The sequence below is a fragment of the Strigops habroptila genome, chromosome 4 (genome assembly GCF_004027225.2).
Source record: "Strigops habroptila isolate Jane chromosome 4, bStrHab1.2.pri, whole genome shotgun sequence".
Classification (NCBI taxonomy): domain Eukaryota; kingdom Metazoa; phylum Chordata; class Aves; order Psittaciformes; family Psittacidae; genus Strigops; species Strigops habroptila.
The window spans coordinates 57,454,136-57,477,953 of record NC_046358.1 but is presented as its reverse complement, the minus strand read 5'-3'; the positions used below and the strand labels follow the sequence as shown (position 1 = coordinate 57,477,953).

General features: G+C 35.4%; 1 protein-coding gene across 5 annotated transcripts in view; it reads right to left on the bottom strand.

Annotated features, from left to right (window-relative positions):
• Positions 1–23,818, bottom strand: part of USP47 (ubiquitin specific peptidase 47) — a 52,447-nt gene that overhangs the window by 19,476 nt on the left and 9,153 nt on the right. Inside the window, exons 2-13 of one of the 5 annotated variants that reach the window (XM_030485211.1) lie at positions 16,618–16,821; positions 15,558–15,674; positions 14,294–14,432; positions 12,569–12,665; positions 11,891–12,036; positions 10,997–11,076; positions 9,971–10,120; positions 3,714–3,809; positions 3,470–3,622; positions 2,450–2,617; positions 985–1,116; positions 198–274 (exon numbers count right to left, since the gene is read on the bottom strand). In XM_030485211.1, coding sequence (XP_030341071.1) covers positions 198–274; positions 985–1,116; positions 2,450–2,617; positions 3,470–3,622; positions 3,714–3,809; positions 9,971–10,120; positions 10,997–11,076; positions 11,891–12,036; positions 12,569–12,665; positions 14,294–14,432; positions 15,558–15,674; positions 16,618–16,821 — 1,559 coding nt within the window. The remainder of the gene's footprint in view (positions 1–197; positions 275–984; positions 1,117–2,449; positions 2,618–3,469; positions 3,623–3,713; positions 3,810–9,970; positions 10,121–10,996; positions 11,077–11,890; positions 12,037–12,568; positions 12,666–14,293; positions 14,433–15,557; positions 15,675–16,617; positions 16,822–23,818) is intronic. The other 4 variants (XM_030485213.1, XM_030485212.2, XM_030485214.1 and 1 more) reach the window with 4 other exon arrangements.

The window sequence follows — 23,818 nt, the reverse complement described above, 5'->3', positions numbered from 1 at the left end:
ACTAACCAAAAGAGATTTTTGAAAATAAGTATCACATTCTTTTAACGACTGACACAGCAGTCAGGATAGTTACTACAACTATCTGAAGCTTCTACTATTAATTTCAAGCTAACACATTAAGCACATGCATCTTGGCCATTCATTTGATTACACTAAAACACCACCAGAATTAAAAGTAGTATCACAGTACTACTAACCTAGCAAAAGCACTGGAATAATAGCCTCTGCTTCCAGAAGATCCGCCATATGTTTTCTTAATATCTTCCTGAGTTATCTAAAAGGAGACCAATTTAGTGATTATTTGAGAAACTTCCATTAATCAAGACACATTCTCAAAGAGAAATGGCATTACATAATTAACACACAATATTGATCATTCTGGGTTTTTTTATATTCGTGCTTATTGGCTGACTGCAAAAAAACCCAACCCAACCCACTTTCAAAGTGATCTGCCTCTTCATTTTACAGTGCATGTAAGTTGTATTTTTTTTTTTGAAGGAACTTAAACAGCATCCATCTTCTTGACTGCAATAATGTTTGTTATGAGTACACATTAACACCTGAAATGCACCAGCAGGACAGGTTTAACAGCACAATCTGGGTTACAAGAGATCTACAAATACACTTCTCTAAGCAAGAAGTTTTCTTCACGCATGTAGAAGGCAAAATTCTAAATTCAGCCTCGTCTGTACACAAATGAAGGCTTCTCTATGAACCATCACCCTGCCGCCAACATCAAGAAACATTCCCCACCCCAATGCACAAAACCCCATACATAAATAAACCTACCAGAAATCATTTAAGCTAATGAGTGAAACATATGTATGTGCCAGGACATTAGGATGAGAATATGAAACAAAATACATGCTTGAAATACCTGCACATAAACCCAACTTCATTATACGTAAGTGAAAAGTAACATGGGAAATAGAAACATACTGGTTCATCTATGAGTACAGAGATAACTAAAAATAGTGTTTTTACCTTGCTAACATGTTGATCATTAAAGCTGTACCACTGGTCATCACTAAAAGATTTTATACAGGCATAATAATGGCCACCAGCAGCACTTCCAGAATGAACCATAACAGAGAACAGCTCATACAGTAAAGAACTCTGGGGAGAGAAGAAAAAGGTGTGATACATACCAAGAAAAGTAACCAAGTGATCATTTATAAAAGCTTTTAAACAATAAAACCCCAAATATTTTGAAACCCAAATATATAAACAACTGTATGTCACAAAACAGATCTGCGTAACAGATGAGGCTTATTTGCTATCACGCTCCTTTGCATTCTCTGAAGATTGCATTTTGCCCCTTAACATAAGTTGCAAAGCAGCAACATGCCACTCAGTGCTTATCAGCATTCTCCATTAATTTCATTCACATGACTCAGTTTGCTGTCATAAACCCTTATTTCCGTATATAAAAAGGAAGGAAATAAAGGGTACAAAGGACATACCTTCAGTGTTGTCTATACGTTAAAAACTAAAACTGAACAGTAATGACTCATACAAATGTTACAAGAATTAAGTATTTCCAGATTACAGAGAGGAAGTGGTCTGCGAATTCTTAGCATACACTGCATCCATTATTAAGATATCCAAACCAAGAAAGTAAAAACATGGCTTGACAGTTGGTTTACCTTGAGAACAACAAGTATGAATCAATTGGCCAAAGCTACTGTCAATACCAGGACATGACATCTGCATCAGACACATTACAATCCACTGACCCTCTTCCAGTCAAGCGACTGTCTATTAATTTTTCTTTTTTCCAGCTAAGATTGACAGTATTCAGAACATTTATCAAAAAACCCTCTCAAATGGTTTAAGGTAAATGTAAACAGGGACAGATGTGCAGATTAAAATGCTACTCAGCCTTTAAATATTTATAAAAGTAACAGTTACAGCCAAACAGCTTCCTAACAAATCTGAATAAAAGCTTTTGGCCAAACTTCAGATGAGTTCACTGAATAACAACACAGGAAGTACACACTGACATTACCATAAAACTCAAGATTTTTGATGAATTCTGTATTAGCAAGAAAACTCAATCAGGTTTCTCTAGGATCCCTGTTGATATTTATGTCCCACAGAAGGATGACTGCTATCCTAGAGTGACTTGCTGCTCAATTCCTTTCTAATTAACTCAATATGATTGAATGAACATTGAACATCTGACCTGACGTTCAGGTCAACTCAGGTCAGCCATCCTAGCTGTATCCCCCTTTCCAGCCTCTTGACCACCCTTAGCCCTACTCATTACAGAGGCAGAATGAGAAACACAGAAAGCCTTCATGCAGTGCAAAGCTGTTCAGGAAGTTAATGCACAGGTGTGCTAACCACACTGGTTTAGTCACAAATCCAAAACAGCACCATACGGGCTGCTATGAAGGAAATTAACTCCATCTTAATTAAAGCCCGTACAACATTTTTTTAAACATACCTTTTCACTACCAGCCTTAGAAATTCTTTCTGCTGCACTGTTGCTTTCAAGGCAGATTCCTTCATCAACTCCATCATCATTAGAAAAATCATTGCTCATCTGATCACTGTGACAACTGCCTTCATTTTCAGCTCCGCTATCAGTGCAACTCTCAGTCTGGGGAGACTTCTTAAAAATAAGACATACATACTAACATTAAACAACATTTAAAGTTACACAGAACAAGAAATAATAATACATTTATGAAATGAAAAAAATCCAACCTGCAAAAGAACAAAACTCCTGAAAAACCTAGAGACCTCTGCAACTCAGCACCGAGAACAGACTTGTTTATGTTAGCAACTGTGTTCAGTCCACCTCTTATTTTCAGTATTTCAGATCAGTATTTTCTGGTCTTGTGTGCAACTGAATGGTTATCACCTGGCTTCAGACTCGACAAGATCATATCTGTTACTAGCTGAACCCAGGACAGCTAGCCTACTCCATTTGCTTGTTAATTCAATTAAATACCTGGAAGTCTAATACCAGATAACAAACCCAATTTGAATTGGGCATGGCCCTATTAATCAAAACTGACTTGACTGGAAATATTTTCATCCACAGTCAAAGATTTTTTTGTATGTCAACTCACTGGACACAGAGTCAAGGTATTATAGTAAGAGTGATTAGTGTTCTATTAGTCTAAAAGCGTGATGCCAACACCACCATGAATGCAGTTCATTTAGTACAAGTCAGTATATCCATCTCTTACCTGATCCTTCTTCCTCTGTTTCTGATTACAAATAACTTCTTTATGGAAGCATGGAAACCATATCGTTATTAAACAAAATGCCTCCTTTTCAATGTAACAAAATTTCACATGGACAGATTTAAAAACTTCAAACTAAAACACTGTCATGGCTAAAGAACATTTTGTGTGTAAGAATAATGTTGTTAAAATGGGTTTATTAGACATTTTTATTTCCTTAATGAGAAACTTCAAGAAAGTTGAAGACTATTCTCTGAAACCAAACACTTTACCTCATCTTCAACATCAATGAAGACACTCATGTCTAGCTCCTCAGGAAAAGTCATTCGATCATTGAGTTTAATTCTGTGCATAGTGGTATAATCAAAGTCAAATCTCTTGAGCTGTAAAGTCAGCAGATACGGAAAATGCAAGAACCGCAGACCCTAGATGAAGCAAAGACAAGATTATGCTGCCTTTGTCAGGACTGGTCATTTACGAAATGTAATTTTCACAGATGATTTGGACAGTCTTTACCTTCCTCGCATCGCATTTCTTCTTACATCGTTCACAAAAATACTGATTGGGGCCATCAAGAATCTCAGGCTGAATGAAAGCATGCAGTGCTTCTTCCTAATAATAAAAAGATGTTACCTGATTTTTAAATAATGTTTTACTATGAAGGTATAAATCACAATTATAATTTTACTATGAGATTGCAAACACATAAAATTACTTCAATTAAATCTACAATCAAAATTTGATTGACATGAACTTTGATACAGACACAGAGTCAGGAAAATATGAAGGGAAACCAACCCTTCAACCCAGCCCAAAGTTAAACAGTCAAACCACAGTTACTGCTAACAATATTTCATTCAGTATTTGGTGAATCCAAATTGTCTGTTTTAATAAACATATAACATAAAATGACATTTAATCCTGTTATCTTGCACATCACAGGCAGTCATGTCTGTTCAGTCAACTGCTCTGAAAACAAGATGATTTTTTAACCCTGCTTTGGCCCTCTTCTACTACAATTTGGAGATGGTGGTTCTGCATTTCAAGAGGAGTTTTTCCCAACAAACACCATCTAGATATATCTCCTATAAAGACAAAACTAGGTTCCTAATGTAAACCTCATGAGGGAACTGACCAAGAACTGTAATTTTATCCTCTGACAGCTGCCTAAAAGTTCTGTCAATAATCACAGAATGGTTTAGGTTTGAAAGGACCTTAAGATCTCTAGTTCCACCCCCGTGCCATGGGTAGGGACACCTCCCACTAGACCATGTCACCCAAGGCCCTGTCCAACCTGGCCTTGAACAATGCTCCAAGGATGGAGCACAATCCAGGGGCTCAATGATTTCTACTTTTCTCTTTTCTACAGGAAACAATATTCAAAATAGCACCAAACTCATGGTGGATCATGAGTCCTCCCCCAACACAATTTGCAACAATGATATTGAACATAAGTTGTATATACTTGAGAACAAATTTGCTCAAACAAAATTCACTAAGAATATTGAGATGGGTTCAGTGAAGAATTTTACACAGAGATTTTAAATGTTATAACCTTTAATCCAGTCAGCTTGCAAGCCAATAAGCTCTGGATTTCTGAACCACAGGTGGAAACCAGAAGTTTTCTGTTCACTTATGGAGGTGAAAACAGATACAATTTGCACATTTAAACATTCAGTTTAAGGAAAAACAACAGAAACGATGTTTTTAAAATCATTCTCTCTTACAAAGGACTGTAGCTCTTACAAAGGACAGCTACAAAAGACTGTTCCCTGAAGTCTGGCTAAGTGAGAAGGAGCTTTAACCGGGCAGAGTAAACTCACCAACTGTAACATGGTTGGCACAGACTTAAGATTACTATCTAAATCATGTTGTTTGGTAAGTCACAGTTTGGGAGGAAATCGAGGATATGCCACGTTCTTCAAAAAGCCTCCAATTCTTCCCTTCTCCCTCCTTTCTTTCTGAAAACTCAGGGAAGCAGCAAGAACAATGATAAAATGAAAGCTTTACAAAAGCTCTGCTACTGTTCCAGGAGAAAGGACTTTGCTAAAAGGGACAGTATTCTAGGTAGCAACTACTCACAAACTAAAAATGTGACAAATTCAATACAACAACTGTACATTGAAGGCAGTCATCTCACTTTTGTATCTTTTGATCCAGCCAGAAAAGCCTTTGAACAGCCCTGAAATGACAGCTCTCAAGCAGAGATACACTCTCTAAACATGTGAAAACATTTTAGAGTCTGAACTGAACTGCTGCCTGTGTATTCACTTCCTAAACGCTACAGATGCCAAGTTGCTTTTGACTCAAGGGCAACAAATAGCTGATGCTTAGTAAGATTATGCACTGAAATGTGAGGAATCTCATGCTAAAATGTAAGAAAGAAGATTAAGCAAGTTATAACCCTGCTAAAAAAGGGGAAGAAACATTAATGCATTTTGACTATTCTGTAAACTAGTTAAGGAATTAATATTCAGAACTACTTAAATAAAAGCAAAAAAGTTAATAACCAACACAGAAAACATCCCATAATGACCACAGAATTCTCTTATGAATCAAATGTCAGCTAAGACAACAAAAATATATTTTGAGTGTAAGAAAAGTTGTGATTCCTGCATCAACATGAATACGAATGAATAAGAATATACAAATAATGCGATGTAAATGACTACATAACAGACTCGTGTGATGTGCAATTTAACAAGGAAACATACTATACATTTTTACATATGGGAAAAAAGTCATGATCCTTCAGCGCCCCCAAACCTGAACGAAGTATTATTACAATACTGCTGTGGTTCACTGCTTACCACACATAGCAAGCTGTGCTTTGAAAAACCTGATTAAAACTCTTGAGAACTCCATTATTTTTGAGCTCTATGAATAGCCATGTATTTTTCAATCCTTTTATAGGGAATATTACTGTTCCTAAGGTTTACCCATTTGTGTCTCCTCCAGTTTTCTCCCACATCATCTTTACACTGAAGTTAGTTCTGCTGATTAGGATGTTTCTTAATACAATTCCTAATCTAATCCAGTTCATCATTTCCTACTCTGACAGTTTACTCAGCAAAACCAGTGACAAAGCTTCTACACTGCGCAACCTATCACATGACAACTCTATTTTATAGTAACTGTTACCTTTGAAGTTATCTTCAAAGAGGTAACTATCACGAAGCCTTAAAGCTACTAAGCATTTTCAACATTCCCAACAAACACACACACACACTTTAATATACACCATAAATGACAAAGGCTATTTAGATTTTTTTTTTCAGTTCATAGAATCAAAAGAACAAGATAGGCTGAAAGAGACTTCTTGAGATCATCTGATCCTAACTCCCTACTTAAAGCAGGTCCAACTTATAGCAAATTGCTCAGGGCCTTGCCCACCCGAGTTCTGAGTATATTCAGTTTTTAATATCCTGATTAGGAGATTTATGACATTTAGCATTCTGAAATGCTAAGTGAAATAAATGCTAATGAAATGTTAATGAAACAAAGAGTTCAAACTAATAATTGTCTGGCTAAACTTAGGCTCTTCAGAGACACCCTTCTCCACAAAACTGCATTATGATGTAGTCAGTAGTTTCACAGGTATCTTACTGCAAGCATTTGTAAATGTGCAAATTTGCAAAACCTGTGAACAGGAACAGGGGAACTTTCATGAAAACCTAGACAATAAATAACAATTAGGCAAAACTGTTCTTGAAAAAATGAGAAACTAACTGCCACCTCGGATCTTCAGAAGTCTCCTAGTTTTCCCATGTTCAAACAACATACTCAACTAAAAATACAAGACCTTGTTGTTACCAGTCTAGCTTAGAAAAAGTAAGTATCACATCATCCATACTCTGCCTTCAACAGTTTTAGTTCAGCAATGACACCACGAAGTAAGTTCACACAGAAGTCCAAATTAATTTCTGCCCAAAAAAGGTCTACTTGTATGCATAGTTATGCACTAAAAAGAACAGCTAACATACAAAAGATGGTGGAAACTAACAACACTTAACAAAACAGAACTGTACTTGCTACGTCCCGAGTACTTGCATTACTACTAGTCTTCTGCTATTAGAAAGCCATTTCCACTGATTTCTAGTAACGTGGTTTCAGCGTGCCAGCAAGTTCCCCACTGCAGCCCACTCCTCTCAGCTGTTCTTCACCTTGAAAATTCTTTTATGTTTTGCAGTCAAAAAAAGAAATAAATTTTAGCTTATGTCTAATGCTGTTAAATTCAAGCGTCTTTACAAAAGATACTAGTACCTACAGAGATCAGTATGTGAATTTCTGCTCCTGTTTACCTCCCTGAAATAAGCTACATATTTTTATGTATATACTATCGACCTCAAGAAGAGACTAATTCAGGTGGGTTTTTTTCAAACCATGCCCCTGAACAATGCAGATAGTTTAAGTACTTTTTGAGAAACTAACTTGAGGTACATAGTAACAAGATCCCAGTGGCCCAGAGCTGCCTAATGAGTTTGTAGCTATGCAGTCTTACTACAGGAACTTGGGGTACGGAGAAAAAAAATTTCAAAATACAAACCTTAAGAACATACTGAAGAATTTCAGAATTAATTCATATTAGGAAATAAGGAAAGCATAAAATAATCCTTCCCGGTTCTTCAATGTCCCCATGTATTTTGAAGTAATACACATACATTTATAGATAAATGCAACAGATCAGGTATCTACATTTTTTGGATAGTACACAATGTCGAACAGTGGGATAATACTTTATATGGCAATCTACAGATTAACCTTACTTAAAGCTCATACATCCATTCTCTCTTATTAGAAAGTAATGGAAAATCACTTACCTCTAACTAGAGTTCTTTGAAGGTAGTATCCTCCTTAGATCCCCTATCTTGGGTTGTATCGCCTGCTGCAAGTTCCCTCAGGAGCTGACTAGCAAGGTCTAAAAAGTTTTACATTCCCTTCTATAAGCCCTATTAGCGCATGTGTGAAGTTTTTGATCTCTCATACCCTTTTGCCTACACCTACTAAATCACCATAATCTATGGATCAATGGAGGATACTACCTTCAGAGAATTCCATTTAGAAACAGGCGATTTTTCCCTTCTCCAAAAGCAAGTATCCTCCATATCTCCCCACTGTTGAAGACTACAAAACTAAAAATTACATCTGCTATAGATAGTACAAATGCAGGGAGGAGAATCAACTGAATATAATCAGAATATGAATCAAAAAAGCTCAAAAATTGAAGCATCAATACAAATGGCAACCACGTAACTGTACCAAAATCTTAAAACTCTTCCTCAATGTGGTAAACCCAGTAAATGCTGATTTACAGGAGAAATACCAAATACTACTAAAAGTAATCTGATGTTTAAGTTCTCAATTGTCCAAGCTTTCTGTGTTTTTACAAATATACAAAGTTCGTTGGGTTTTTTTGTTTGGGTTTTTTTTTTTTTTTAGCATTCCACTACACTCATCTCCACTTAAGAAAAAAAAAATTCTCAGTTTGAGACACACATACAATGCATTGTTAAATGCGGAATACACCTACGCACACTGAACAATTTTCTTTACTTTCAGAGATTGTAAAAATCTCATTATTGAATAAAAACTACCAAAAAAACAAAATCTGATTTAGGAAGTATTTCTAGAAATTAAAAGGTAAAATGAGAAGCCATACACATCAAGTATCAGTCTGTATCAATACAGCTTCGATTGGCTGGATAGTTTTAAAAATTTTAATACAATCTTTAAAAGACAAAGGACTTTAACTTGAATCCCTTCTGTGAGATCCATGTCGTCTCATCTTTACTACTCTTCAAGATTGTACTTTAAAACTTCAAATAGCAAAGTACTTTGAACCTACACTGCAGTTTAACCTAATTCTAACAATTCTTAACAGAACTACCGTTAAGAATTACTGACTACAAGCACTTAAAAAATATTGCCAGAATACTGAACACAAAAGGAAAAATACTTATATATAATAAACCTCGTAAGCCAATTAAACACTTGTTGTGTGAAACAACCTTTACTGAGAAAGTTGTTTGTTTTGTTCGTATTCTCTCTCACAACTTCATCCATAGTACAAGTATTTTAAGCCACAACAGTGGAATTTCAGAATTTGTAATCACTTCTTTTCAGGGGGTGGAAAAGATAAAAGAAAATAACTTCCACATATCTACTAATCAATATATATGCTTGCCAACATCAGTAATGCTGGAGCACAAGTGACAGAGAACACTAGTGTATGATAGTATGTTACCATTAAATCGCTTATCAAAAGCATATGGTATTCTGAGAAGTGAACTTTAAAAAGCACAGCAACAACATGGCAACTAAATATTTTAAATCGACATTCTGTTCTTTTAACTAAGATTTTCAACAGTGCTATGAAAATTTAGCAGATGTGCCAATAAAGAGAACCACCCAAATAAAACTTCATGATATCATAAAAATATCTCAAGTAAATGCTGAAGATTTTATCAGTAAGAAAATAATTGATTACTGCAGCCTTAAGGCAATAAAGTTGCATTTCCCCTCCCCTTATACATGCACCAGTAGGACTCATTGAAGGGCAAAAGAAAAAAAAAACCAAACCAAACCAAAATAATAAACCAAAAAGCCAAAAAAATAAATCTTCTAGAACTTGCTAGCTGGTTCACTGCACAAAGACGAACACCCCAAGATGGAGTATCTAGGATGATACTTACCATGTAACAAATTATACCACTGTCGCATTATGTATTCTATGTGTGTATGGATGCACTATTAGTCAGCATAATAGTACACACCACGCTAGCAAATGCCTGGTTGGAGCCATAGGGCCGGATGACCAAAGGAATATCCAGGTAAGTGTCGATTCTCCAGCCTTCATAGCCACATTCTAGACATCTTACATAGTCCTTCAGTTTGCCTTGATACAGTTGATTTATAAGATCAGCCTGAAACAAAGAGATATCCCACAGAACTTTAAACAAATGAAACAGAACATCCTTCCTTTCTTTAGTTTTACAAGACAATAGCTTTTTTTAAACTAAGTCTTAATTGCATAGCTACATATTTAGAATACCATTCCCCAGCATCTACCTCCTGATCTCATTTTACCCTGCCCCCCCACAGTACAAAACACACTGAGCTTCTCAAACCACATTATATAAAGCTTCACAGTGTACTTGACAGTCATGTCTTAAAAGTGACTACTGAAGTTTGTGTTTTAAAACCAAGTCTGATCTTGAAGACACTTAACAGACTGATTCTGCAGTCCTTCCCTGTGTCTCCAGAAATAGGTGCAGAAAGATGAAGGAAGTATTTGTCAATCTACAGAATTGAAAACTGGCCTGTAAGTTGTCCATTATCAGAACATAGCACATGTGAAATATATTCCTTTCTCCTACATTAAGAGAGTGGGCTTGAGCTTCAAGAACCCACAACATAGCCTAATAAATACTGACAGCATGGCAGTTATTACAGGAGTTACACAATCATTTTCTGTGCTTCAAATAAAGACTAAGTATCCAGAGTTCAGAATATTCCACTTTTAGTTGGGAAGGAAAACATAAACAACACACTCTTGAAAGTTGTACATTATAGTAGCTTAAATACTGTGTCAAACAAAAAACTGGCAACTACTGCAGATTCTCAATAACCTGGTATTTAAAATTCAGTTAACATTTTTCAAAATCATCCTTAAAAAACATGGCATTGCACTAGCTACTAAGGAGAAAAATAATTGTTACAGTTGAACCCAGGACACCCAACAAAACTCAAAATCAATACCACACCACTGAATGAACAGAAGAAAGTTTTCATACACCTACCTGTTCTGTTTGCTTCCATTTCTGCTCCAAAGCATCAAACATGACTCTACAAAGCTCCTGTACATCATGTTGCTGCCAAGCTGTCAGAATATGAAATTAATCTTAATTAAAACAAAAGATGTTAATAGCCCCAATACTAACTATAATCTGAGAATACTTCCTAAAAGCTACCAATTTGTTTAAGTCTGTTCCTGTTATTTACTACATTATTCACTGTTGGGCCAGTGTTCAATTCCACAAGCAGCTGCCTGTTAAGTTAGAAAAATGAGCGGCCAGCATGCTCACAAGTTTATGCATGAACAAGAACTGCGTACATAAGCAAGAATATGTCAAAAATACAGAAATGCTAATATGCACTATTATGAAATAGACTGGTTCTGGCTCATTTCCCACTTTGTGTTGATTCTCTAAAACTCAATTTTCAACTCCTTATCATCATGTGATTACTCCATGGAAAGATCAGCTGGTTATGAGGCAAAATTACACTATACAAGTGTCAAAAAGACAAAAAGTGGTTGATTTTATGGAATTATCCATATTATTTTCAATTTAAGTGAAACGTGGATTTGACATTCATGATTCAAAACAGATGCAAGTTCCTCAAAGAGCTACTTCTTTGGGGGGGGGGGAATCAACTGTAATGTTAGCTTAATTACAAAAATATAATGCTTTTTACTTTAACAGCCTAAAACTCACAGACGTAATTTCTTTAAAAATCCAGCACACACCACAACAAAGTATCTATTTAGGCTATTTTGTTTTCATTGGAAAAAAGTGGATTCTGATAATTATTGTTAATTATTCTGCTATTTTTCCCCATCAACAGTATGTAGTTCAAGCCCCTAAAAGGCAGCTGCTGAAGCAAATTACACAAGCTTAATAGCTGCATATTACCCTCACTACTATCCCATCCAAAACTCCGTGTAACATCTGTTGTTTCAATTGCTCTTTTTTTGCTGGTCTGCAGTAAAACAAACAGTCTTTGAAGCTGGTAGGGGATACTCGTCACAGGATCCTCTTCAGATTCTTCAAATTCCCATCTATTCACAACACAAGATATTTGATAATTAAAAATGCTTTGAAAACATTACTCAAAAAGGCATTTAAATCAGCATTTATTACATTTCAAGAGTTCGGCCAGATTACAAAGGTTAACTGCAGCTCTGTTTCTTGGGAAAAGTCAAATGAAATTGCTTTCCATTTGTACAGTAAATGACAATGCTAGTCTTTAAGTGTACTAATGTAACACAAACAAATGAAAATAATTTTTAAGCTATTCACTGCACAAATACAGACATGAACTGCACATTGAATCAAACTTTACTTCAATGTTTTCAAGATGGGATAAATTCGTTAAAAAGCTTGTCTATGCCACAATCAGCAATGTTATCTTAGTATTTTACTAAAAATCTGAAACTTATAGCAGATATAATTTAGAAATCTACCCAGTTTGCCTTCAAGGATGCTTTTCAATATCCAAAAAAGAAATTTTGACAGGAGGAATTCAAAAGTATCTCCTACCAACATATACCAGCATAAATTTAAGAACAGTTTTTTATTCTACATACTCACTTATATAATGCATTTCTAAACTCAGGAGTCATGAAAAGTGTTTGCAGAAGGCTGTTCAAGTAGCAAGTCATTGCTTGATTTACTAGCCCCACATAACCTAGAAACACAAGAAGAATGAGATGGAAATAACATAGAAAGATAGGAAGTAACTTTAATAAGAGTTAAAACATTTGACAAGAAAACAATTCTGTGAGAATTTTTATTTAAGAACTGCATCCATCTGTTATTTATTGTTATTTACGCTACAAAAATTGAGGGAAAATTACAATTGCTCATTTCTGAGAGCAATACAGAGTAACAGTTTACACAATAATTTCCTTGAATGACAGGAAGTTATTTTAGTGATGATGAATTATGTTTCACAATAATAACCAACACTTAATGTTGAATACTGCACCAACGGAGATGTAGGTAACTGTATGTACCTTAATAGTAGATTTAAATATTTTACAGAAGAAACTAGTATTTGTTAAGAAACAACTGTGTACTAGCTTACTTATTGCCTGGTGGCAACTAGAAATATCCTAGTTACAATGTAATTATAATTTGTATCTGCATTGTACTATCATTTTAGAACTGTAAATAAAAAAAAAAATATCTCTAAAGGGCCCTCACACATGTATCTTCCAAAACCTTCTCCCATAACAACAAATTAAAGCAGCTAGTAAAGATCAGTGTCATTTTTAGTAGCTGAAAAGGGAATTTACTTACATTCATCTTACTACAATTTTTTCTCCAAAATATGCAATATTAACAACAGTTGATAAGTAAGCAGCATAGTGCAAGAAATATGTCTATTTATACTGTGAAGCTCTTAGTAAGTATTAAAAAGACTACAACAAGATAAGTTCTATACTAGTAATGGAAAGGCACCTAACCACTCCACGTAAAAACAGACATTTTCCGTCAAGAGACTGAGTGTATTTTATTTATTACCCTACTCTATACAGATCATCTTTTCACAGTATTATATGAAAAAAGGTAAGTGGCAGCTAAACTGTCTTATCTCCCAAAAAATTCTTCAACATGCATGAACTGGTGCGATATGAACGTTGTCTTTGTGTCTATTCAACAAAAGTAGTATCAGGAGTTTCATTTGAGCAGCCTCATTCCTGAGCTGTAAGTTGCTGTCTCCTCCTGCCCTCCACTGCACAACAAAGGCACCCAGCCAGCCTCCTGGGACCTGCCCTGGCACTTGCCCGCGAGGCAGAGCTGCGCTTCCCTTCCAGAGGGAGTCTCCGCTTGCTGGTGGAGAGCCAGGCAGTGGAGGATGAAGCTCTTGATTCAGGCAGAGAAACTGCAACTGGGGGCTACAGTATGAAGACTTCAGCTAACACGCAAAGTGCAGAGATTTGGCAACGGCCCGTCTACAACAGAGTATCAAGTACTCATTAAGCTGTGAGTGAACACACAGCTTGAGGTGAATACTTCTGGTAATACAACCCTGACTACTCAACTAGGCTACAGCAGCAGATGAATATGGAAAAGGAGGGCCCCTGACAAAGAGTTTGAACTGCATGGTCGCAAGTAAGAAAAGGATGGGATAGAGCTCTTCCATTCCCAAAGTGATACGAGAATATCGTAAAAACCATGATTGAAAACATAGTACTGATGTGGATTTTTTTTTAATAATTTGCAATTTATTTCAAAAATCTTGGTGCTGCTATTTGAAAATATGCTAAAATAATCACAAATCAGCATTGCCTTTACAAGAGAACACTATACCTGTCTCCGATTTGCTCAGGACTGAAGAATAAGAATAGCTTTGACTGACATAGTCACTGGTACAGCCAACAGAGCCCTCTCTTGGAAGAGGGCCTATAAATCTGTCTTGTGCACTGTCATCTGTTGTACCTGACTCCTCCTGAAAACATAAATACATTGATTTTATGCAAAGATTAGACAACAAATTTTTACTGAAGCAACTACAAATTTCACTTTCTCTCATGGCTAAGAAATCAATTTTGCTAAGCATATCACACAAATTTTACAAACTTGCAAATATACAGTTGCTTGTGCAGCTTTCATTCTGCCCTTCAAATTCTCAAACCTTGAGAAATTATTCTTTGCATCAGTGGAAGCAAATGCGCTTTAGAATACTGTATAATCAAACACAGTACTATAATGCATAAAACAAGCAAGTTTGAAATCTAGTATCTCCTATATCTCAAGTTTTCTGCACTGAAATACAGAATGACATTTTTTTTCAGATATAAAAGTTACAATATTCTTTCAGAATCACGCTCAAATTCTGATTTTGTGCACAATTATTTAAATGAGGGGTTTTTTTCCCCTTTTAGATAATTAAATCCACAACAAAGGCTAAGTAGGCTGCATTATGCTGACATGAGAGGTAAATAACAAATCCTAATATATCACTAGTCTATCCAATCCTTAAGTAAACTGCAGCTGTGTTTATCTTTCGCTCCATCATGTATTTAAGAAATAGGAAATTTCAGATTTTTTTTTAATGTCAGACAGTTGCTTGTAGCAACACTGACAACTCTTCTTGTATAATTTTTTTTTCCCCTTAAAAGTGAATTTGCAAGAGGGTAACTGTTGGTAGAGGACTGCTGTTTCTGAGAATCCTGTCACAGTGACCTAATATTGCTTTGAAACACCCAGAGGAAAAGGATTAGGTATATGATTAAACCTGTATTGTTAAGACTTATCTCTAAACATGTCAAAGATTAATTAATTATATAACCCTAGAACATTACTCACAGCAAGCATTACGTAAATATTTGACAAGCATGAATAAAAAGTGTCAGCAAATCACTACTAATGGAACTGGGCCTACCCGAGAGAAATCTAGAAGTATAAAATAGAAGTCTAAAAGCCTGTCGAGAAGGTTCCTGAAGAACGTTATTGTAGGAAATATATGGCCCAATTTTATTTAGTTTTCTGAGCTCACAAGAGCAATTCACAGAACACACATCTCTCCCTGCCCCCCTCCCAACAGTACAGCTTATGTAACAATTTTACTTACCGGCATTATATGAGGCTGCTCACCATCTTTGTCTGTCAAATGCAGAAAGTTCTTCTTCCCTGGCTCAAAACCAGCATCAAGAATAGTTTTTTCACTGTTCTGATCCAGTGGAGTCTGCTAAAAAAAAAAAAGAAAAAAAAAAAAAAAAAGAGTAAACAAACCAAACTTCTTTTTTAAGAGATTTAAAACACACAGATTCTGCCCAAGTACATTGCTTGAAATAGCTTCTGACACACCAAGATGAAACCAAAGTAACTAACTATCCATTATAAACATACGCATCATTAATACTGAAAGAACTTGGGAACAGTTTAAAAAATGGTATAAATTAAGTATTATGGTACAGTGTAATCCTCAGAAGTTGGTTTATCTACTCAGGAGTTAAGACACTGGTCTACAAGTTTCTTGTAGAACTTCAATACTATCTAATGTCCTATATAGCTTGCATACACTTTTTTTTTTTAAACAACAACAAAAATATACTTTCAGCAAGCATAAACATGACCCGAAATAAACATCTATTTCTTAAGGAATCTTACACAGTTTTCTAGGTGTATCTATAGAAATCATATTAACTAAAACCTACACTGATTTACAATAAAGCACAGGTGTGATATCATAATTTTTTCGTATATAATAAATTAAAATGGGTATAAAACATTGAAAGTCACTACACAATGAAACATTCCTCAAACAAGACCATGGGAAACAAAGGAGATGAATTATCATGGGTATTATTAAAAACACATACAGATAATGAAAACTAGCATTACATCTGAATGACCATATTAGTTTCTTTTGTTTAATGATTAAACACTTACATCAATTAAGAGCACACTTTGAGACTAAAATGTAGATATTACACAATAAAATTCACCCAAATCAAAATTCTGGTGTCCGTCTGCTCTGATGCACTTACTACAGACTTCTATGAGACTTGAATGGGAACAGATTTTTACAGGAATTAAATGAGCACTAAGCAATACAGGTAGCACTTTTCTATTATGTGAAGATTTAAATGTCCGCTTTCAAGAGAAAATAGAAAGCATTTTTGCCATACCGTATCATTTACACCATCTCCATTCCCCCACATTAAATCAAAAGTTCCATTCACGTAGCCCACTTTTAAAGCCACATCTTCAAACAGCCTTTTGAGTGGTGTGGAAGCTGGCAGGTTCAAGGTAACACGCTCATTCACTGTCTTGGAATTTGTGGTATCTTGTATTATACACAGTACCCTGGGTTCCTCAGCTGCACTTTCCACCTGAAATGACAGCAGGCAACAATTTATGAGTAAAGTTAACAACATTTTGGAGTTTAGTTGAAAAATCAAACAAGACTTCACCTATAAAATGTAGTATACTTCTACAACCTAAAGATCCTAAAACTGGAGTTTCATTTTTCAAAGCGAGCATAAGAAAATTAGAACCTTCCAGTTTTGGAAAACACATGTAAAAACAAGCTCTGTTTTTAAAGAAGGAATTTGTATGGGTGGATCACTGTGTTGAGAGAGATAAACTGCTCAAGTTCTGCACAGAATTTCAGCCAGTAAGCAGACAGAAAACTGCTTCACAAGAGGAAGAGACTTTCAAATCATCACTTTAAGCTCATATTTTGCTTTGACATGATCATAAATCCAGATGAGGTAGAAGTACACCTTTTGTGATTTTTAGGAAAGCAAACCAGATCTGCAAGCTTCCAAATAATCTTGGAAGTTAACCATTAAACAAATAGTAACCAAGCCACCAACTTTCTTCTACTAAATCCACTGCTGCATGAGTCACAGGAGAAATTCTTCTGCCTGAACAAAGAAAATTAAGTTGCCAAATGGCTACTAGACAAAATAAAGAGATTTTAAATAGCAACTTCAATATACCTGAAATAATAAAAAAAGTAACAATCTTGAATGAAGGTGGCAATGGATTAGTACTAAAATTTTATGGACCCAGGTAACCTAACAAAATGACATTTGCTCAACATCTTCCAACACTGGAAACCCAGGAAGCCAAAAATGTTAGCACAAACAATTAATTCTCTCAATTATCCAAAGCTGTAGAACAATAAGGAATAACTAATATTTAAATACAGGTCACACATGAAAGCATCAGGTCAGTAAAAGGAAAAATTAGTCCCTAAGGACTCAGCCTTTTCAACTTGTAACACACAACACATTAGTAATACGTGTCAGAGCACCCAAATCTCAGTCCACAGCTAAAGGGCACATCACCTAAAAAGGCAAAAAGATACATGCAATACTATCACGATTTTCAGTGGATAAAAACATTAAGAATAGTAAGAACTGTGTTCACACTAAAATTGTAAGCCATGTCATAAGCATCTTCTGGAGAATAAAGATCTACAAAGAAGATCTAAACAACTTCAGCATCCATTTATTTCTATGCAACCAAACTCACAACACAGATGACCACCACAGAAGTGGTATAGTCCTTTATGAGAGCTTTTACATTACCAAACCTTTTAAAAAGGTATAGAAGAAACATTCTAGCCAGTGCTGCATCCCTTCATTTTACAAGATTTCAAGATCAGCTGACAGTCTTCATACAACTATAAAATACAAAGCTAGGCAACTGCAGCTTCTAATCCTATCATCATCAGAAAAAAAGTTGTCAGAGAAGGAAAAATAACCCCCCTCCCAAGCTATATTATGTTAGTTTGCTTTAGACTGTGATTCTTCTTAAGACTTCAAAGTCCAATTTCTCCTAGTTTATAAAATGTAATGTCCTGTATGGAAATCTTCAGTAGCTGCATGCTCAGAAAGATTCAAGGCACCATTTCCAGGAAATCTGCAACACTTCATCTTCATACATTTAATCTTCACTGGAGAATTTTAGGTTTATGAATGACTTCCCAAGAAGACAGACAAAACTATTCCTGAAACATTAACCACACATTAAGAAAAAAACACAATTCAGAAGTCAATTTGACATATTATTTCCTCACTTTCATCCACAGCACCCACAGAGAGACAAAGAGCTTCACTTGAGTAGACTAAACTTAGATTTTACCAGTGATTACTTTTCCTGGGTTCTTTAGTTTAAATTTCCCAGCTCGGCTTCATTCTTCAATTTTACTGGGGTTTTTTTGGCTAAACAACAAGCACACAACTTTTTTCTTTCATTGTGTGGTTACAACAGAGAAGATGAAGCTCATTCAGTGGTCCATTTTCTTGATTTTTCTGGAGAAGATGAGCAGCATCTAAACCCCATCATACGATCAACCTGCACTTACAACCCAGATTCCCCAGCAACAGCAGAGGTTTGCTTTGGCGGAAGCCCACCCTCCCACAGTGCAGAGATCAAGAGGCATTTGCTAGTATTCATATAGCTTCATCTAGGAAAATATGTAAGTTAACTCAGATTTCATTATTCTCACAGTAATTTTGTACTGATCCTACAACTTGACCTGCTACTGTATATAAGCATGTCAGGAATAGAAGTTCTCAATCAGACTCAATTCCTTGCTGTCCTACCGCCTTTACATAACCAGCACCTTAACTCCCCCTCCACCTTCTCTCTGCAGAAGTAAGTTTAACTCCTCCTACTCACACTTTCTCCATTACCTTTGACAGTGAATCAGTCATGACTTACACTGGAGTTGCTACAGAAATAATTAGACACACAATATCTGATGGAAGGAAGTAACATTAAGCAAACAAATTATAGAAGATTACAGAAGATTTGCTGGTTGGGTTGCTGGATGTTCTGTGTCAGACAAATCCTCTCTTCCTTGTTCACAGATGTAATTCTGACAGATTGAACTGGTTTAACACAAGGCTAGTATAGCAAAGGGTATTAAGCCATCATTCGTGCTGCCACTGCTTCAAGTTGTTCATAGTAAACAGATGAAGCAAAAATAACCTCAGTCGAACTCTATTCATGGCAAGCATTCACATATACTACCTGAACTATCAGACAACAATGCAAACATCTTCTTTAGGGCTACTTTACTATAAGAACAGCCTAAAAGGCAATACTGGTCAGTGATAGACCTCTAAAATGTTTTGACAGGCTGTTATCAAACTGAGTCCACAAAGTCAACACAAAACTTAATATAACAGATTATGTAATGATTAATATTATGTCAGATACACAATTATTTTGTTTAATTAAAAACCCACACACCAGCATAAAAGCATATAAACACATAATCAATTTGAAGCTTTTACTGTTAAGACTGCATTTAATACATACACAAGCTTCATATTCAAAGCCATGCTCATGCTAAGAAATAAACAAAAGCTACACCATCATGCTGTTACTATGTATCTTGGTTATTTTATAAAGTTTATTTCATCTGTCTACCTGCGAAAATTTCTTCTTCATTTCAGCAAATATACTTTGTCTGCAACTCCAAAACATATCCTATAGTATACAAAAACAAAATTAACAAGTCAATCCTTTAAAATAGTAAATTGAACTTTTTTTGCAGTCAGTTTTATAAGTAAAATATTACTACCAAGTTTGAAACCACCATTCCCAGAATAACTTTAAAAGGAATAGCCTTCAAACGTTCTAACAAGAGCACATTATTTTAACATTTAAATTACCATAGGAGCAGTGTTACATTCAAAGTTAAGTTGCAATACATGACAGACTACTTCATAAAGAGAGTAGATAAGAAAATGTAAACAACAATTCAAGATAAAAATTCACACTAACAAATTCCTTCACTGTATTAAAAGAGCCCTCCAGACAGAGGTAAATGTTTTACCTCAAATGGTTCAAGCACAAGATTAGCATAAAATCCCGTAATATAGTTTATTATTGCACTTAAATATTATGAAGCTATCCAGTTTTGAATGCAACTGTTTCTTCCTGCCTATTTCCTGTAAGAAAGTTTTTCTTAATATCAACCCATTTTGAAGTATGCAGCTGAAGGTAAGCAAGAGACAAAGTTACTGACTTTTCCTATTCCTAATATTGCTAAAGCAAGCTTGCCTTAAAGCAAGTTGTACTTCAAAAATACAACAGTAAACATTACCTGTACAAAACTCTTTTTCTAACTATGGATAAACATTAAATTAACTAGTTTCTCAATCTGAAGCATTGCACTTTTCCAGAAAGGAAAAACAGAAAGCAAGGATGAAGATGCTAATAACATCACTGTTGTTTCCCAAATTTCTTCAACTGTGTCCTCAGACAAAATTATCAAAATATAGACACTGACATAATCTTTACAGACATGTCCTATTTGCCCCACCAAATGACCTACAAAAATAGCCCAAATTAGACCACTGCATTCAACTTCTTAGCAGGATGACACATAAGGCGAGATTTCTTTCTTTGCATACAGAGAACCAAAGTTCCAGTTTTGAAGTTTTAATGATCCCAGATTAGTAACTGTACCTAGCAATTGTTTTCTTTACACACCAGTCTGTAATTTCAGATTTAACAGAGGTTTTAAGAATTAAAAAAAAAACCAAGACAAACCAGAAAACAAACACCACCACAATGTCAATGTTTTGTTGCTTACTAGTTTTACCTGCTCTCAATTGAAAGTTACATACATTTTGCTAGTGACTTAAAGTTTAAGAGAGCCCCGGAAGCATGATTTTGAAACTGCTGATTCATAATATTATGATAGTCATCAAGTATATTGTCCTGTGCCAAAGATTTAAGTCTTCCCATTTTCCTTGTAATCAGTGCCTCCAAAGAGCCCTTACTTAAGCCGAAATTCCTTCTCTCCTGAGACAGGCAAGTTAAGCCCAGTATACACAGGGGTATGTGTAATTTTCAAGTGTGCTATTTTACTTGAATTAAAATAAAGGTGCATGCAGGAGGGTGGAAGGAAGGACAGGCTCCAGGCATTACCTTAACTGGACAGGAATATTGACAGGTTGCTTCTTTTATAAGAATTCTCTTATGCTGGGTTCCCAGCTCTTGATTTCTCAGCAAAACATTGCTGGAAGATTTTCAAGAGTTATTTCCCTCTAAACAAATACCAAATGGCAAAAGTTGGTTTTCAATATACCACGTAACACAAACAAATCAAACTTGCACATGATACTGTTTATTTGATTCAGGAATTTTAGAAGTAACTAAGAGCCTTTAGCTGCTGTGACAAGACAAACCACAAAACCACACGGGTGTGTCAATCTTAAATGCAGCATTCCCTACTTTTCAATTAAAGCAGTCACTCTACCACTCTATGAATATACTTTATAACAACACTAGTTCAACTCTACAAGTTACAAAAAACGCTCCTTTCACCATGGAAATTTATGCTTTAAAGTGCAATTAAGAGAACAAAGATCCTACTATATGCAAAATTTCACTCTGATAAAAATTACTCTAGAATTCACCAATCTAATTATTTATTACATGTCACAAAATAGTTGAGCATATTAACTATTTAATTCAAGGGTTTCAAACTGACATACACATGGTATCCACAGGTACATACAAAAATATCCTACTGCCTTTTCCTCAGAAGAGATAAGAGCAACTACTCAGGTAGCAAGCACATCTATTCTGTACCTGTGAGAAGTCCTCGAAGCTAGATGTTGCTACTTTACCACACCATGACATAGGTCACATGCCACTAGCAGCTTAGTAAAATAAGTTGCAGACCCTCAACTGCATAAGCATCTAAGAAAGCAAATGCAGGCTGCTACATAAAGCTACAATTTAGAAAAATCATCCTATGGTTATTTTACCACAGAAGTCTCCTCAAGCAATTTCAAATGTTAACCTTTTAAAAATATTGAAACATTGACACTTCCATGCCAAGTCTCTCAATCTTTTACACTCTATCATTTCTAGAAAGGAGATGACAGACCTAAACCTGCATGTAGATTTCTGACTGTGTGTTAAACCAGACTTGCAAAAGACACTTTATAATACAAACATGCAATCAACACACTGGTCTGACATGGGCAGACATTTGAGAGGGCCATTCTATGCAAGCATTTACCACATTTAACTTTCTAAAAAGTAATTTTCATCTTTTTACATGAAAAATCTGTATGTGTACGTTCCACAGCTTAAAGCTTATCATAGCACAAAGCCTATCATAGCACTGAAGGAATTCAAGCTGTAATTCTGTATATGCTAAAAAAGGAAGCATTGTTGTCAGTGCCATCTGCAAGACTGAGACATTAGCTTTGACCATATAGGTTCTGTATTTGTTGAAAATAAAGGAACAAAAAAAATAACAGTGTTAATAGATCTGTCAAAACAATATTCAAATGTAGAACTGTAGTGGTTTTAAAACTGCATTTAGATGTGGCTTGTTAGTTCTAAATCACTGAATTCACGGAAATCCTATAGCAGCATTTTACTAACCTTACAAGGACAAACCACTACAAGCATATTACATTCACATGACACCAGATTCTCCCAAGATTTTAACTTCCGTTTCAGTTCTTTTATAAAATTATTTTCAGAAATTGAAAGTGAAGCCTAAAGCCAAGCTCAAACTTCACGTCGATTCTCCCCAATGTTTCCAAATCACACTATTTCCAACAGGCAAAAATATCGACAGCATGAAGCACAAGTAAAATCACAAGTTTCAGGTCAAGAGTTTGAATAACAGATGTGTGTAGTTTGACTGCCAAGTTAATGGCCTATTGAGACTTAAACTGATCACCAGTAGAAAAGTTCCTACATGTCCACACCCTATAAATAATTCTTACAAAACACTGAAATACAGACAAAAGACAACGAGATCAGTAGCAAGTGGCAATGGCAGACATCATGCTTACATTCACAAAATTACTTGGATGACTAAGCCTAAAACAGCAATTCTCAAGCTTCACGTGCCTTCAGCAACTTAACACTACCATACAAGATGCACACAAGTGACTACTGCCTATCACATTACTGCTGGTCAAACTTTGGGATGTACATTCCAAGTCTGTGTAACTGATTCAGTGCGCATTTCCAGCAACTACAAGTATAAAGTAGAATTCGGTAGCTTCAATCACAAAAAAGTAGGCTGCACTTTTATCTTTTACTTCTGAGGAATCATTGCATAGAAACATTCAAATATTAATTACATTTCAACTGAACAGAAGTTTGCTTCAACTTTCTCAGCCCTTTCAGTCTATCCCCTTTTAGAATTTGATATGCTTTAAAAGAACAAAATTGATGCCTGAATGAGATACTTCCATTAAGACCACTGCAATTAAAAAATAATTATGATACCCTTATACAATAGCATAAGCATACCTATGTATTTTGGAAACTCAGCATGTAAGACTGATGAATTTACAGGTCACTAATAACACTTCACACATACAT